The following is an 18,262-nucleotide window of genomic DNA, read 5'->3' on the forward strand; positions in this document are numbered from 1 at the left end:
TTTTAAAAATTGGAGAAATAATGCTACAGGACAAGAAGCATTGTGACTGAAGAATACCAGCAGCTGGGGAAGCTGGAGGAACAGCAGGAAAGACAAGAAAGAGCCTGATGGGGAGTCAAGGGACAGTGTCAGCATCAGCAGTGCCAAGGGACAGTGTCAGGGCTGCAGTGATTTCAAATAAGAGAAAACTGAGAAGTGTCTTGAATTTGGTATTGAGAATAGCACTGTTCACTTTTTTTTGTGTGTGTGTGTGTGTGTGCTGGGGATTTGAACCCAGGGCCTATGTACTTGCAAGGCAAGCACTCAACCAGCTGAGCTATATCCCCAGCCCAGCACTGTTCACTTTGATGTTAAACAGTCTTAGTATAGATCTCCATGCAGTAGAGGGGAGGTGTGGCAGAGACAGGAAGTAGAGGATGCAGGTACTGTTAACAGCAGTTCAGACAAAGAGGGGAGGGGAAATAAATGCTCAATATTTTTGTTAAACCGGCTTCAAAAAGTTTTGAAAGTTTTTAGAATTGTAAACCTTTTTTGTGTATAGCTGCTATTTTAAATCTTTAATAGGAAAAGAGCAACATGGAAATAGATATGACATACCAACTAAAAGTTATGCAACAGAGCTTGGAACAAGAAGAGGCTGAACACAAGACTACAAAAGCACGACTAGCAGATAAAAATAAGATCTATGAATCCATCGAAGAAGCTAAATCAGAAGCCATGAAAGGTATGCACACTGAAAAATTTTCCAGCAACACTGCCCCCCAAAAAAGATTTGAAAGTGATAGCTGATCTAACTAGCATATAAATTGACGAATATTTTGGACCCAGGCATGATGAAGACTCTAGCTGGAATTGCTCAGAGCCATTTGATACGAATAGATAACAGAGTTAACTTTCCTGCAAACCAGTTTTTATCTTGGAATTGTCTTAGGATAATTTTTGTGTCCCAACTGACCATTTATGGTTGTAATGGATTTGAAATTTAAAAAAGAAACAAACAAAACAGTTCTTTATTTTTGTGAAAGTTTTGAAACTCAACAGAAATTGCATTTCATATTGAAGCATAATATTTGTGAATAACGGCAAAAAATAGTCTTTTAATTTTTACATGTAACTAAATTGTAGATTTTTGGATTAAAAACTAGTTTTTGTTTAAAGGTGTTAATTCGGGATCATAAAAAATAAAAAGAGTGCTCTACTTAGGAATATCTAATTGAAAGGAACTTAATGAACAATGTTTCCTTGTCCATGGCTTAGTAAAGAGAGTTGAATTTTTTATTACTGTATAATTTTGAACAATAAAATATAAATGTTTTGACATTTGTAATGCATTTATATAATTATCATCCAAAACAAGATACAGAATATTTGTCACCTCAAGTGCACTTCTTTTTGTCTTTCTAGTCTATGCCCATATTATGAGTACATTGATTTATTGGTTATGCTCTAAACTGATAAAAATGAACCAATCCAGTGCACTGTAACTACCATTATTCAAACTCCAACACTAATAGAAGATACATGTTGATTTTTGTATGTTACACATGTTACAAAAATTATAGATGGCATTCAAATCTAGGTCTAAAGCATTTGATCTTTCTGCTGCATGTCATTGCCTTTTTGGATTAAGAGCATGCTAGCCAAATAATTATTAGCAGCGTGACCTTGTCTAGTTAGTTAACTTTGTATGCTTTGTTTTCTGTAAAGGAACAGTAATGGTGTTGTAAGGTTGTTGTGAAAATCAAGTATAGTTACACTTGGAACATGCTTAGAAATGCTATTACTAGGGCTGGGGATATAACTCAGTTGGTAGAGTGCTTGCCTCGCAAGCACAAGGCCCTGGGTTTAATCCCCAGCACTGAAAAAAAAAAAAAAAGAAATGCTATTACTAGTGGATGTATCATTTTTCCTCACTTCCAATACTGTTCATTAACTGAAAATTCATAGCTTTCATTTTAACCTAATAAAACTTTAGAGATAATTAGATACTATCTAATTAGGTATGAAAGAGTAGAGGAACCTTAATTGAATTTAAACTAAAGTTCTAATCAGTTTCAAAAGGTAATCCTTTAACTACAATGACTTGCATTTCATATTGAAATCACTTCGTTGGGTGTAAACTTTGCTTTTCACTTGAAGATGAAAGGAGACTAAAGGTTTTTTCTTATTTATGAAACATATTAGAAGTTTATGGCAAATCATTTATAAAAATACAAGAAAGCATAAAGAAAAAAAACAAAAGATGACCCATATCCTACTATTCAGGATAATATTTTGTTTATTTTCTGCACTTTTTTACTTTTAAAAAAACATTCTGAGTATTAATGAGTGCTACACATGTATTAACTCAGAATCTTTAGGAAAGTAGGTACTGTTATTTTCCTAGAGATAAGAAAACTGAGGCCAAGAGTCGTTAACTTGCATGATAAGTAGAATCTACCTTGAAGTGTTTCCAAGTAAAACTAGTAACACTGAGAGATACAGTAGTAGAAAATGTAGAAAATAAAGTATTTATTTAAAGACAGAAGCATTTTCTAGAACTATAAAATAAAGATATTTTGTTTCTGTTAAAACAGGTGTAATATTGCAAAGTGTGATACATTGCATACTGGCAAATGAAACTGAATTTTCAAGCATAAAATTCTTGGTATTTCAAATATATTGAGAGGAGTGATAAAAATATTTTAGAAATGAATAAATATATAATAAAGCCATAGCATTTACTGTCATTTTTATTGGCACTGGGCCGTATATTTGGTAAGCTTTTTTTATTCATAAATTGATTGATGATTGTGTCCATTCTTACTCTAATAGAAATGGAGAAGAAGCTTTTGGAGGAAAGGACTTTAAAACAGAAAGTAGAGAACCTATTGCTGGAGGCTGAGAAAAGATGTTCTTTATTGGATTGTGACCTTAAACAATCACAGCAGAAATTAAATGAGCTCCTTAAACAGAAAGATGTGCTAAACGAGGATGTAAGTATGAATATTCCTAGTAAATAATAAGCTAGTTAATGGATCATTAATAAACTAGGTTTATTTATAACAGTCTAATGGTGATTTCATAATTTTTAAAATTTCCTTCTTGTTGGGTGTGGTGGCACACACCTGTAATCCCAGCAAATTGAGAGGCTCGGGCAGGAGGATGGCAAGTTGGAGGCAGTCTCAGTATCTTAGCCCTGTCTCAAAATAAAAAACTATAAGGGCTGGGGATGTAGTTCAGTATTGAAGTGCCTGGGACTCTGGATTCAGTCCCTAGTACCAAAAAAAATTTTTCATTTAATATTCTATGCAGCCTGTATTTTATTTTAATATTCTGTGTAACTTGCTGGTTTTATTGGATTTTGATAACATACTAAATAAATCATAATTTAATAATTTTAAGTTATTTTAAACTTCAAAACTATGGGGGTTTTATAGACTTTTGTTTTGTTTTTGTTTGTTTGGTACTAGGTTCAATTGAACCTTAGGGTGCTTTACCACTGAGCCACATCCCTATCCCTTTTTATCTTCTGTTTTGAGACAGGGTCTCACTAGGTTGCTGAGAGCCTTGCTGAGGCTGGCCTTAAACTTGTGAGCCTCCTGCCTCACCCTCCCAAGTTGCTGGAATTATAGACATGTGCCACCACGTCCAGTTAAAACTGGTTTGTTTTTAAAATTTTATGTATAACATTCTTAAAAATATTTTACTGTGAAATGAATGGGCTACCTGAGGACAGAAATCTATTCTTCATTACCATATTTGCTGCCAACTTCATTGATAAGAAAAATCAAAATAATTTATTTATACACCAAGTATACTATTTATTTTTTAGGTTAGAAACTTGACATTAAAAATAGAGCAGGAAACTCAAAAGCGCTGTCTTACACAAAATGACCTGAAGATGCAAACACAGCAAGTTAACACACTAAAAATGTCAGAAAAGCAGTTAAAACAAGAGAATAATCATCTCATGGAAATGAAAATGAGCTTGGAAAAACAAAATGCTGAACTTCGGAAGTAAGTTAATTGTTTGAGACACATTTTTAATATGCATAATTATGCACATGTAACTCATATTAATTTTAGTTTATCCGGGGATTCTCTTTGACCATTCTACTTTCTTGATCACATTTTCTCTATTTCTATTTAAGTGTTATGTTGAGTGCCACTGTTGTCCTTTGAGAATATTTTATTTGTTTGCCCACCAATTTTGTTACTACTGCTACATAATCAGGATATAGTGGTAGAGAAAGTACAGTTCATAAATGTAAGGTTCAGTAAACTTTTACAAAGTATACAAATTTGTGTAGTCACTTTCCTGATTTAGATCTAGAAACAGGATACTCAGCCTCCTCACAGATACCTCTTGAGCATTTATTTCTTCACTCACCCTGAGAAGCCTAGTTGAATCCTAGTCATTTGACATAAATGGCAGATCACAGCTCATGTATGTGCTCGTTAAAACTGATAACAATTGACTAGGACGGTGGTGCATACCTATAATTATAGCAACTTTGTAGGCTGACGCAGGAGGATTGCAAGTTCAAGGCCAGCCTCAGCAATTTGGCAAGACCCTGTTTCAAAAGAAAAAAATGCGTAGTATTGGGCTCAGTGGTTAAGCATCCCTGGGGTCAGTCCCTATTACCTCCCCCCAAAAAAACAAAACAAACTTCTGAGAACAATTAAAAACATAGGGTACATTTTGTTAGCTGTTGGATTGATGACATCATCAAGTGTCATCTTGTCTCAGGGAAAGGAACAGCAACATGAGTTTGGAATTAGCATGAAAATGATCTGACCTCGTGGATTCTCTGAAAAGGCTTCAGGGGTTTTCCAGACTATACTTCCAGAGTGACTGATTTAAAATGTGTGTGACTTAGTTAAGCCTTTGATTCAATGTCTTCACAGAGAACGTCAGGATGCTGATGGGCAGATGAAAGAGCTCCAAGATCAACTTGAAGCCGAACAGTATTTCTCAGTAAGCTCCAGATATGTCAATTTGAAATTGCTGTATTTGTAGAAGTTTTTCATTTCTTGTTGCAGAACCAGGAGAATGATTTTGTATAGATTCTTAAAGCACACACTAGACAGATTTTTGGATGGAATGTGTGATATCCCACAACTCATTAAAAGTACTGAGTAAAAAAATGTAGATAATTTAACAGAATTCTGTTGTCATTGCTAGAAAACTAATTCTAAGAACATGCTATACAACACCTAAACTGATTGAAGGCATTACTTTTTGAAGAAGAATACACTTTTATAATAAAATTGTAAAACTGTCATTTTAACATTTGTACTTTTTTTTTTTTTTTTTTTTTTTGGTACTGGGAATTGAACCCAGGTGCCCTTAACCACTGAGCTACATCCCCAACCCTTTTTATCTTTTATTTGGAGACAGGGTCTTGCTGAATTGCTTAGTGCCTCAGCCTCCCGAGCTGCTAGGATATTTGTACTTTTTTGAGATCAGTTTTAAAATATGAAATGATAATTATCACCCTTGTTCCATTGATTTAAATCAACAAAATTTATTTTTACAAATTAGTAATTTTTTCCTTGCATTTTCATTCATCCTACTAATCTATACTATTTAGCGAGAAGTATCACTATACTATTGAGTTGAAAATCATGCTTTTAAATTATTAACTGACTTTTTGGGTAGAGGTGATAGGTACTAAACCTGGAACCTCATGCATGCTGAGCATTTGCTCTATCACTGAGCTATGCTTCCAGCCCCAAGTCAACTTTATCTTATCAGTTGATGACTAGAAAATAGAAAAACCCATTAAACTATTAATTTGCTCAAGTGTACAACATTACTCAACATTAAGAAATTATTGTACTCAGAAAAAGCGTTCGACAAAATACAACACCCCTTCATGCTCAAAACAATAGAAAAAATAGGGATAGTAGGAACATACCTGAACATTGTAAAGGCTGTTTATGCTAAGCCCATGGCCAACATCATTCTTAATGGAGAAAAACTGAAACCATTCCCTTTAAAAACCGGAACAAGACAGGGATGTCCTCTTTCACCACTTCTATTCAATATTGTCCTCGAAACTCCAGCCAGAGCAATTATAGACAGACTAAAGAAATTAAAGGGGTACAAATAGGAAAAGAGGAACTTAAGCTGTCACTATTTGCTGATGACATGATTCTATATTTAGAGGATCCAAAAAACTCCTCCAGAAAACTTCTAGACCTCATCAATGAATTCAACAAAATAGCAGACTATAAAATCAACACGCATAAATCTAAAGCATTTTTATACACAAGTGATGAAATAGCTGAAAGGGAAATGAGGAAAATAATTCCGTTTGCAATAGCCTCAAAAAAAAAAAAAATAAAATACTTGGGACTCAATCTAACCAAAGAGGTAAAAGATCTCTACAATGAAAACTTCAAAACATTGAAGAAAGAAATTGAGGAAGACCTTAGAAGATGGAAAGATCTCCCATGTTCTTGGATAGGCAGAATTAAAATTGTCAAAATGACCATACTACCAAAAGTGCTATACAGATTCAGTGCAATTCCCATTAAAATCCCAATGATGTACCTTACAGAAATAGAGCAAGCAATCATGAAATTCATCTGGAAGAATAAGAAACCCAGAATAGCTAAAGCAATCCTTAGCAGGAAGAATGAAACGGGGTATCACAATACCAGAACTTCAACTATACTACAAAGCAATAGTAACAAAACAGCATGGTATTGGCACCAAAATAGACAGGAAGATCAATGGTACAGAATGAGGACACGGACACAAACCCAAATAAATACAATTTTCTAATACTAGACAAAGGTGCCAAAAATATGCAATGGAGAAAAGATAGCCTCTTCAACAAATGGTGCTGGGAAAACTGGAAATCCATATGCAACAGAATGAAACTAAACCCCTATCTCTCACGTTGCACAAAAATCAACTCACAATGGATCAAGGAGCTTGGAATCAGACCAGAGACCCTGCATCTTATAGAAGAAAAAGTAGGTCCAAATCTTCAACTTGTTGGCTTAAGATCAGACCTCCTTAACAGGACTCCCATAGCACAAGAAATAAAAGCAAGAATCAATAACTGGGATAGATTCAAACTAAATAGCTTTCTCTCAGCAAAGGAAACTATCAGCCATGCGATGAGAGAGCCTACAGAGTGGGAGAATATCTTTGCCACTCATACTTCAGATAGAGCGCTAATTTCCAGAATATATAAAGAACTCAAAAAACTCTACACCAAGAATACGAATAACCCAATCAACAAATGGGCTAAGGATATGAACAGACGCTTCACAGAAGAAGATCTACAATCAGTCAACAAACAAATGAAAAAATGTTCACCATCTTTAGTAATAAGAGAAATGCAAATCAAAACTACACTAAGAGTCCATCTCACCCAAATTAGAATGGCGATTATCAAGAATACAAGCAACAATAGGTGTTGGAGAGGATGTGGGGGAAAAGGTACACTCATACATTGCTGGTGGGGCTGCAAATTAGTGCAGCCACTCTGGAAAGCAGTGTGGAGATTCCTTGGAAAACTTGGAATGGACCCACCATTTGACCCAGCTATCCCACTCCTCGGCCTATACCCAAAGGACTTAAAATCAGCATACTACAGAGATACAGCCACATTAATGTTCATAGCTGCTCAATTCACAATAGCCAGACTGTGGAACCAACCTAGATGTCCTTTGATTCCTGAATGGATAAAGAAACTGTGATATATATATATATAGATATATATATAGATATATATATATATATACACACACACACACACATACACACACACACACACACACACACACACACAATGGAATATTACTCAGCTATAAAGAATAATAAAATTATGGCATTTGCAGGCAAATGGATGAAATTAGAGAATATCATGCTAAGTGAGATAAGCCAATCTCAAAAAACCAAAGGACAAATGATCTCGCTGATAAACAGATGATGACACTTAATGGGGGGTGGGAGGGGGGCAAGAATGGAGGAAGGAGGGACTGTATAGAGGGAAAAGAGGGGTGGGGGGGATGTAAAAATAACAGAATGAATCAAACATCATTACCCTACGTAAGTGTATGATTATCATTACCCTATGTAAGTGTATGATTACGCAGATGGTATGCCTTTACTCTATGTACAAACAGAAACAACATGTATCTCATTTGTTTACAATTAAAATTTAAAAAAAGAAATAACTAAAAAAAAAAGAAAGAAAATATTGTATGTGGTCATTGTTTTCTTTGGTAGGTTTAGATGTAGAAATAATATTCCTGATAATAATGATACACATTTCTTTGTATTTTGCTTCTTAGACCCTGTATAAAACACAAGTTAGGGAACTTAAAGAAGAATGTGAAGAAAAGACCAAACTTTGTAAAGAATTACAGCAGAAGAAACAGGAGTTACAGGATGAAAGGTGAGACAAGACCCTTATCCCCTGTTCATAGGTGCATATGCTGCTGCTAGAACAGCGTCTGGTTGACGAAATCAGACAAAAATGACTCCAAAGTGAAAAATTGGACATTAAAATGGCATATCCTTAAGAGGGGTGGAGGCATAACTCCATGGTAGGGTATGCTTAGCATGCACAGGACCCCTGGGTTCAATCCCCAGCACTGCTCACAAAATTTTTATTAAATGATATGTTCCTAAAATATAGGGACTCCTTGGCTGCCCAGCTGGAGATCACCTTGACCAAAGCAGATTCTGAGCAGCTGGCTCGTTCAATTGCTGAAGAACAATATTCAGATTTGGAGAAAGAGAAAATCATGAAGGAGCTGGAGATCAAAGAGATGATGGCTAGACACAAACAGGAACTTACTGAAAAAGATGCTACGATTGCATCTGTAAGTAAAATTCTTATGTGTTTTTTTATTATAATTAAATTGCTAATGTCATAAATCATTTAGTAGCATTAGAACAGTGTCACAGATGTACATGAAAAATTGTTCTAGCTGTTATGATTTGTAGTACAGTTAACTACTCCTTGTTGTTTGGCAGAGAGAGTCTAGCTAAAGAAAATTTCCTAGGAAGTAAAATATCAAGTAGTTGGGTTTATCTATCAATTATGCAGACCTATTGAAATGATAGAGTATATGGCAAAGTGTGACTTTAGAACAGGGCTGTGCAGTTCTGCTCTGTGAGAATGAATAGTGAGGCTAGAAGAAATTTCATAATCTATACAGGAACTTGTACATGATGGAAATAGCAGTATATAAACCAGGAGGAAAGGACACAGATTGAATAAATGGTTGTGGAATAACTATATTTGTATGTGAAAAGGAATAAAATTAGGACCTTACCATTCCACACATAAAAGCAAATTCTAGCATCTTAATAAACTAAATATGAAAAATAAAAATTTTAAGCTATTAGGATAGAATCCAAAATTTACATCTGATAAAAGACATCATAAATGAATGACAGGGAGAAGATATGTATAATTTGTTTATTAAACAAGGGACTAGTATCTAGAATATATATAGAATTCCTGCAGTTTAATAAGAAAAGGTTAAACAGCGCAGTAGAAAATTTGGTCAAAAAAGAAAACCTACATATATAAGGCAATGTTTTGCCTCACTGCTCTTCAAGAAGAGTGGATAAACCAGCTTCGAAATACCAGTTCATACCCATCAAGTGATAGAAATTCAGCATTTCACAGTGGCAGGTGTTTGAAAGATGTCTGGAAAATGGCATTCATCTTTACTACTCTGGAAGCTGAACTCAATATGGTATAGCACGGCAGTGTCCAGTCAGTTTTACGCATACACACAATACAGTTCAGATTAAGATAAGTATGCTAAAGAAACGTGGGCACCGTGCTTAGAGGAACATGAATGTTTGTAAATAGCACGTACTCACATATCTTATTCATTGAATGAGTGGGTACATTAAGTGTGGTAGAATATGGAATTACTATCTGTTAAAATGAATTAGATCTTTATATCAACGATTTAATTCTTCAATATAATGCTGAATAAAAACAATTGCAGAAAGATAAATACAGTGTGACTTAATCATTTAAACTTCCTTCAGGAAGGAAGAATAGGATTAGAATTTGGGAGGAATACAAAAAGACCTCAAAGTCTTCAGTACTATTTTATCTTCTGGTTTAAACTAATGTTTAGAAAAAAATTTAGTTTTTAAATTTGTTTATTCTGTAGAGTTTGTATTTCCTTTTCTTAGTTTATTAAATGTTTTTCTCATTTTAAAAAATGCTAAGGATTTGTAAAAGAACAGCAAATTTTGGGCTTCCTTGGGTACATGAAAAGTTACTTTTCATCAAGAAAAAAGTTTAGTAAGATACACATGGGCAAGAATATAAAGATGGATAAGCTTAGAAAAGCAAGAGGTTTATCGACTTTGTGGGGGTTTCAATTTGAATTATTGTTTTATGATTTAAATTTTGTGAATTGTTTTGTGGTTTTATTTCTTTTCCTCACTTTCATTTCTTAGCTTGAAGAAACTAATAGGACACTTACTAGTGATGTTGCCAATCTTGCAAACGAAAAAGAAGAATTAAATAACAAACTGAAAGATGCTCAAGAGCGTATGTATTTAAAAAGAATATAGTGTATTTTTAATATACCTAATGTCTATCACTTGCTCTAGTTACCACTGTAATTTTTATATCTTTCTATGTTTCAGAACTATCAAGGATGAAAGATGAAGAGATAAGTGCAGCAGCTATCAAGGCACAGTTTGAGAAACAGCTATTAACAGAGAGAACACTCAAGACTCAAGTATGTCACTGGACTTTTAAACATGATTTTGAATCTTGTTTTCATTTATCTTTTACTTCCAGCATTACAGATTGGAAGCAGTAGTCACTGAATGTATGAATATTTGTGAACAGTGACCTGATTTTTCTCAGGTTGGGAGAAGTTAGGTTTGATTAACATTTTCCAATTTAATGTTTACTAAAGTTTTTCCTAATTTTCCAATATGGATCACATTTATTCCTAATTTTTTTATTGTAATCTAATAAGTTATTCTGCCTTTTAAGAAACCATGGGGCATGATTGCTGATAGCCTGAAAAAAGTTTTAAAAGGAACCTATTTTCATTGACTACCCCTCTGCCAGCTCTTGTGGTGTGTGTACAGCTAAAGTGAGTTTGGATAGTAGGTACTTTTCTCTGTAGTGGAGCAAAGTATATTTTACTAATGTGATGCCAATTCCAAATTCCATATATAAGAAGAAAAATCTTCCTTGGAACAAAAGTTGAAATGGTAGAAAATGACATTAGATCAAAACTATTATATTTATTTGTTGACTTTTATGATGCTGGGGGTGGGGGTCAAACCCCGGGCCTTATATGCATTTAGGCAAGCTCTCTACCACCGAGTTACACTCTCAGACTCCTATAAATATTTTTAATTACAGTTCTCAGAAACCATGAGAGTGAAAAACAAATATGGGTGTAGGATAGAGAAAGACAATGAGTAATAAAGGAGGTATAGCGTTTAAATAATGTAAGAAGTATTTCTTTGTAATCCTGAGCTTAAAGAAGGAAATTATTAATGGTTATATAACTTGGAGTTGGTGAATTACCAAGGAACAGTCAGCATAATTTTTTTCATTTACATACTTATTTTTACATTTTTAAGGCTGTGAATAAGTTGGCTGAAATCATGAATCGAAAAGAACCTGTCAAGCGTGGTAATGACACAGATGTTCGAAGAAAAGAGAAGGAGAATAGAAAGCTACATATGGAGCTGAAATCTGAACGTGAAAAACTGACCCAGCAGATGATCAAATATCAGAAAGAACTGAACGAAATGCAGGCTGTAAGAATGCTTTTTAGCTCTAGATTGAAGACTACTTTTTTAAGAAATAGAATTATTCTTAATTTTTGTGTGTTTGACTAGTTTTAGAACATTTCTATTAATAGTTATTATTAGGGAGAGAGGATAGAAATAAGAAAGACAAGTAGAATGAATTGGACATAACTTTCCTATGTTCTTATATGAATACATGACCATTGTAACTCAGATCATGTACAACCACAAAAATGAGAAGTTTACTCCATGTATGTGTAATATGTCAAAATACATTTTACTGTCATATATAACTAAAAAGAACAAATAAAAATTAAAAAAATAATTATTAATAGTTATTATTGAACAAGATGCAAAATATGAGATGTATTCTACCCAGTTAATTTAATTTAATTTCTTACAGCAAATAGCTGAAGAGAGCCAGATTCGAATTGAACTGCAGATGACACTGGACAGTAAAGACAGTGACATTGAACAGCTACGATCACAGCTCCAGGCCTTGCATATTGGTCTGGATAGTTCCAGCATAGGCAGTGGACCAGGGGAGGCTGAGGCAGATGATGGATTTCCAGGTACAGATTTGCTTTCAGCCCTTATGTTTGTCTTAAATATAAATCGATTGATTGTTGTAAGTCCTGTGTCTGACTTCACTCTTAAGGAAAAATGTTTATTCTTTCTTTAAGGGAAAACCTGCTTCTTAGAATGGGAGTTCAAATAACATTTTGGACTTTTGTTGCTTTTTGACAATATTTTTCATAAAGAAGCAAACATGCAAAAGAAACCTCTACATGTTTAGCTATTTAATTCATTATATCTTATATAGTAACTCTCTTTTAAAGCTTTCATTTTATTTTCTCTTCTTTCTGCATTCTTACTTCTTATGCATTGGGTGTTTAGTTCATATCACTCAGTCACATACTATGGAATCCATGTCATTCACCTACCAGCGTTCCTCTACTTCTCTCAATATTGCCACTAAGCCTTCCAGTTCTCACATGCTCCTTGACTCTGATTCTGACTCAGAAGAAGAATCTTTGCCTTACTTACCCATATCATCGGAACCTAATGGTACAGGTGATATCCTAAAAATCTTTGTCTTTGGAGTTTTCCTATTACCCTTAATTTTAGTCCTTTTGAAAATTTTTTATAATATTAACTAATATTCACTTACTCTAACGTGTTACTGTAGACTCAATTAATGAACTGCTGCATGAACAAAGTATTTGTTTTTAAGGTATTTTTACAGTGCATTGCTATTAAAATAGATCATTTATTTTGCTGATTTTTAAGAACATTATATCATGTAAGAGTGTATGGTGCCAGGCACAGTGGGTCATGCCTGTAAATTCAGTAGCTCAGGAGGCTGAAGTCTGAGGATCACAAGTTCAAAAGTCAGTCTCAGCAACTTAGCAAGGTCCTAAAGCAATTTAGCAAAACCCTGTCACTAAAGGATTAGGGATATGGCTCACTGGTTAAGCACCACTGAATTCAATCTCTGGTACCAAAAAGGAAAAAAAAAAAAAGTGTATGGTTTTATTGCCCACTTCGTTCATTTTCTTTCTTTTTTTTTTAGTTATTGCTGGACCTTTATTTTATTTTTATGTGGTGCTGAGATTCAAACCCAGTGCCTCACACATGCTAGGCAAGTGCTTTACCACTGAGCTACAAACCCAGCCCCATCATTCATTTTCAACTAAGAAGTTCTTCCTGAAGTTTCATGTCAAGAGTGACAGAACAGAAAATTCCTGTAGGCTATTGGAGAGAATGTGTTTAGGTTTGTCATTGAGCACTTAAAACCTGGTCAACAGTCCACTGGGCCTTTAAAGGACATGAAGCAATTCGACCTGAGCCTTGCCCTGAAGGGGCTGGTAGTTAAGCATCTTGCATAGTTGACACATAATGGATGTTAAATAATAAAAGTTACTTCTTTTGTTAGAATAATCTCCCAAAGTGGTATTTTACTTATTTCATTAAAAGATACTGATCAGATGTATTAGAACAAATTCCAAAGACTTAGACATTTCCTTTGTAGAACTAGAATTTTATTCATTTTGTTATTTTGGTGTTTAGAAATCTTTTGATTATATTGTTGCTTGTTTTTTGGTTTTGGTATGGGAATTGAACCCAAGGATGCTTAATCACTGAGCTATATCCCCAGCTCTTTTTTATATTTTATTTAGAGACAGGGTCTCACTGAGTTGCTGAGGCTGGCTTTGAACTCTCAATCCTTCTGCCTCAGCCTCCTGAGCTGTTAGGATTACAGGTGTGCACCACCACGCCTTATTGTTGTTTGTCAGCCACATTTCATCTACTGCAATTTTATTTCATTTTTTTATAGCCATTCTGAAAGACCATATTCTCTGAAAACATTACTCATTTAAAATGTTTTATCAGAGATGTATATTATAGGGGCTGGGGTTGTGGCTCAGTGGTAGAGCACTTGTCTAGCATGTGTGAGGCACTGGGTTTGATTCTCAGCACCGCATGTAAATAAATGAGTAAAATAAAGGTCCATCAACAACTGAAAAAAACATGTATATTTATAGTTAGGCCTTCTTTCAAAGGAAAAATAAAAGATCCTAATGCAGATGTTATCGGTGATTTCGTTTTGGGGGTTTGTTTGTTTGTTTGTTTGTTTGTTTTGTGACTTCTAGATTTTTGCCAGTGCATGAATTTAATCAGTGAGACATTTGACTTCATAAAATTGCAGACTATTTATTTCCAGTGTGGGGGCTGGGCATGTGGCTTCATAGTAAAGTGCTTGCCTAGTGTGTGTGAGGCCCTCTGTTAATCCTAGCACCACTAGGGGGAAAAATTTATTACCAATGTGGTAGAGCCTAGATTTTGTTTTGCATTGAATAACTTTGCTTCTACTGATCCTGACTTATTATTGTATCCCAGATAATGTACAGTGATAGATTCTGAAAGGAATATTCGATTGGTTTTGTAGTTTCCATATTAAAATTATGCTAAATTCTTCATTATCTAAGGAAAATCATTATATTTATCCTTATAATCTTGTGCTTATTTATAGAATCAAGGTTAGAAGGATGGCTTTCGTTGCCTGTGCGAAACAACACTAAGAAATTTGGATGGGTTAAGAAGGTAATTAGTACTTCTTTTGAATATGGTTTGCATTCTCTCTCTCTCTCTCTGTCTTCTGGTTTAACTCCAACTACACTTTTTTTGTAGTTGTAAGACATACATGACTAAACCTTTTAGACACACAATACTTGTTTATACTTCCCAGTTTAGAATGATGTGATTTTATTTCTTACTATAAATTTTTTTTTCTGTTCTTCATGAGTTGCTAATAATAAATGCATATTGGAGTTAGGAAAATATAAGCCTGTTGTCCTTGGTGCTTTTGCTGTTTCAGTGGGAAAACAACTCTGGATATGATAGAAAGATCCGTTTAGTTCTTTTCTTCTGTTATATCATTTTGATGTTATGTTCATGTTTTTATGAGGTTACTAATGCTGTTGGATCCTAAAGCTAAGTCAGTCCAGAAAGTTACTGACTTCATCCCCCCATTTGCTTATTTAAAATTGCTACAGATTTATTGTTATTTTAAGGAAGACTTTCCTGAGGATATATTAGCACTTTTTAGTTACTTAGGTATTTTGTGAATCTTATTGCTAACATAGAATGTATTTTCAAAAAAATCAGTAAATATGGTATGTAACTACTTTATTCATTGATTTCCTTCCCTCTTTTTAACAGTATGTGATTGTAAGCAGTAAGAAGATTCTTTTCTATGACAGTGAACAAGATAAAGAACAATCTAATCCTTACATGGTTTTAGATATAGAGTAAGTATTTTTACTAGGATAACTAGAGGCTGTCTCTTCTTATCTTTTAAAGTATGATAAGAGAGTTAGCCTGACCTCTTCTGATAAGGTAATACCATTTGTTATTAGTCATGGAAGAACTCAGCATAGCTCCTCTGTCCGTTATTTTCCTTACAGTTTCCTTCACACCCATGAAAGTCCGGGGTATAGGATCATCCAAAACACCTGTATTTCATGGGTCTGTAATGTATCATTTTCTGAAACTAATCAGAAAATTTGTTTTACTAGAAATTTCTGAAAATCTTAAGGATTAGTAGAAGAACAAGATACTCTGAGCTTCTAACATGCGTTAAAATATTTAACTTCTTACATAAGTTAGGATAACTAAGGGAATTTGATCCTTGGGTAATATTTTATTCTTTCATTAAAAATCTTTTGCAGCAAGTTATTTCATGTCCGACCAGTTACACAGACAGATGTATACAGAGCCGATGCTAAAGAAATTCCAAGAATATTCCAGGTGAACATGATTTGTTTTGTTTTTTTCTTCCTTGGAGTTTCTCAGATGACCTTTCAGTTTCAGTCCCTTTTAAAAATGGCTTTCTTTTGTGCTTATTCTGTTTAGGACATCTCCATTTCTCTCTAGATAATTTTACTTTTTTATTAAAACCTGTGTAGTATATTTACACGATGTTTCAGGTCTTTGATGTCCTTTTTTTTCTGGGTTTGTTGTGATTTTTTTTTTTTTTTTTTAAACATGAACTTTTTGCCATTTTTATAATCAACTCTCTGGAGTCATTTATGAAGTTAAACTTTGTACCCAGTGACCCTTTTATTTTCTATTTATTTTCAAATGCTTCCCTATACTACTTCCACTTAAAAAGTCTTCAAACCAGTAATTTAGTTACTGAGTTCTTTTTGTGTAGACACTGCCTGGTGTCCTGTGGGGAGTTGTCCTCTTGTTTTCTGGGTGCTTATACTGTTTATGTGGAATATATTGCACATCCTTTTCTCTTTTTTTCCCTCAGTTCTCTGAGCACATGTCATTTTTAAAAAGTGCACTTATGGCAATTACTCCATTTTCTGCTCTTAAGAAGACCATATATGTTCTTTGTGTATGTGCTGGGGATCAAAGCCAGGACCTCCTGGGTGCAAGGCAAGCACTCTGCCACTGAGCTGTAGATCTGCCCTATTCTCATCAGGCGATTGGGGGATTTGTTTGTTTGTTTGTTTTGTTAATCTGTTGTTTGTTTTTTGAGGGAGTGGGTATCCTGGAGGGCCTGGGTCCCTACTGACCTACACCCTTAATTCCCAGGTGATTGTTTTGAACAATCTCTTGGGGGTGGGCCTGTAATTTCAGATTTACCTTTTGTTGGTCTACTTTGATAGTGTTGTGAAAGCATAATAAGATATTCCAGAAAAATTTTTGAGACAGCATTTGAACAGAATCACTTCTTTTGAAATGTGAAGCAAAGTGACCCTCTAATGACTCCTCACATAGCTCTTCTTTAGGCAGAACCTGCTTAGGTTTGAACTTCAAATGCATTTTATTTTTACTGAGTAATTTAGGCTAATTTGATTTTATTTACACTATGGGAATTGTTTCTACATAAAAAAAAAACTTATGTCTAGAAATCATTGTTCTCTTATTATTGATAGATTCTGTATGCCAATGAAGGAGAAAGTAAAAAGGAACAAGAATTTCCAGTGGAGCCAGTGGGAGAAAAATCTAATTATATTTGTCACAAAGGGCATGAATTTATTCCTACTCTTTATCATTTCCCAACCAACTGCGAGGCTTGTATGAAGCCCTTGTGGCACATGTTTAAGCCCCCTCCTGCTTTAGAGTGTCGCCGCTGCCATATTAAATGTCATAAAGATCACATGGACAAAAAGGAGGAAATTATAGCACCTTGCAAAGGTAAATGAGAATTTCTCTACTGCATTAGTATTATCAGTTCAGATCACTTTAAGCCCATTAATTCGTTCCAAATATTTCTTTCTAGTTTATTACGATATATCCACGGCAAAGAATCTATTGTTATTAGCAAATTCCACAGAAGAGCAGCAGAAGTGGGTTAGTCGATTGGTGAAAAAGATACCTAAAAAGCCCCCTGCTCCAGACCCTTTTGCACGGTCATCTCCTAGAACTTCAATGAAGATTCCACAAAACCAGTCTATCAGACGGCCAAGTCGACAGCTTGCCCCAAACAAACCAAGGTAATAAATTAAAAATGTGATAAAAATTTATTTGATAATATTTTGCTATTCATATCCATACTAATTCGAACTATACAGTTTCTTTCTTTTTTTCTTTGTTTTTTAATCTATTTGTTTTATTTGTTTTTGCAACACTGGGGATTGAACCCAGCATCTTGCACAGGGTAGGCAGTGCTACACTGTACCACCAAGTTACACCCCAACTCTTGCTTGGTATTTTAATGAACCATGGAATATCAAATATTTGTAAATGACTTACTTTTGACACATTTTTGCATATAAACTTACTTTTTTCAGTTTTAATAAACACATTGACTAATTCAGTGACTAAATGGCATTTACATTGCACACACATCTTCCACTATGTTTTAATACTGCAAATTTCTTTTCTGCTAGGTGACTTGGGAGGCAGAACTGAAATCAGATTAAGACTTAATTTACATCTATGAATTTAAAACAGTGACTTGTTTGTGACTTAAACAGCAAC

General features: G+C 34.4%; 1 protein-coding gene across 5 annotated transcripts in view; it reads left to right on the plus strand.

Annotated features, from left to right (window-relative positions):
- Rock2 (Rho associated coiled-coil containing protein kinase 2) overlaps positions 1-18,262 on the plus strand; it is a 136,633-nt gene that overhangs the window by 108,479 nt on the left and 9,892 nt on the right. For 3 of the 5 annotated variants that reach the window (XR_007104588.1, XM_047521946.1, XM_047521948.1), the window contains exons 18-33: positions 565-724; positions 2,815-2,975; positions 3,815-3,999; positions 4,891-4,960; positions 8,299-8,402; positions 8,646-8,832; positions 10,442-10,535; positions 10,634-10,728; positions 11,594-11,773; positions 12,168-12,336; positions 12,662-12,838; positions 14,799-14,869; positions 15,488-15,576; positions 15,997-16,075; positions 17,215-17,476; positions 17,562-17,775. Coding sequence is in view for 4 of the 5 variants with exons in the window: in XM_047521946.1 (XP_047377902.1) it covers positions 565-724; positions 2,815-2,975; positions 3,815-3,999; positions 4,891-4,960; positions 8,299-8,402; positions 8,646-8,832; positions 10,442-10,535; positions 10,634-10,728; positions 11,594-11,773; positions 12,168-12,336; positions 12,662-12,838; positions 14,799-14,869; positions 15,488-15,576; positions 15,997-16,075; positions 17,215-17,476; positions 17,562-17,775 (2,297 nt within the window). In the remaining variant the exon portion in view is untranslated. The remainder of the gene's footprint in view (positions 1-564; positions 725-2,814; positions 2,976-3,814; positions 4,000-4,890; positions 4,961-8,298; positions 8,403-8,645; positions 8,833-10,441; positions 10,536-10,633; positions 10,729-11,593; positions 11,774-12,167; positions 12,337-12,661; positions 12,839-14,798; positions 14,870-15,487; positions 15,577-15,996; positions 16,076-17,214; positions 17,477-17,561; positions 17,776-18,262) is intronic. The other 2 variants (XM_047521947.1, XM_047521949.1) reach the window with 2 other exon arrangements.

This window comes from Sciurus carolinensis, chromosome 13, assembly GCF_902686445.1.
Source record: "Sciurus carolinensis chromosome 13, mSciCar1.2, whole genome shotgun sequence".
In the NCBI taxonomy this organism is placed as follows: Eukaryota; Metazoa; Chordata; class Mammalia; order Rodentia; family Sciuridae; genus Sciurus; species Sciurus carolinensis.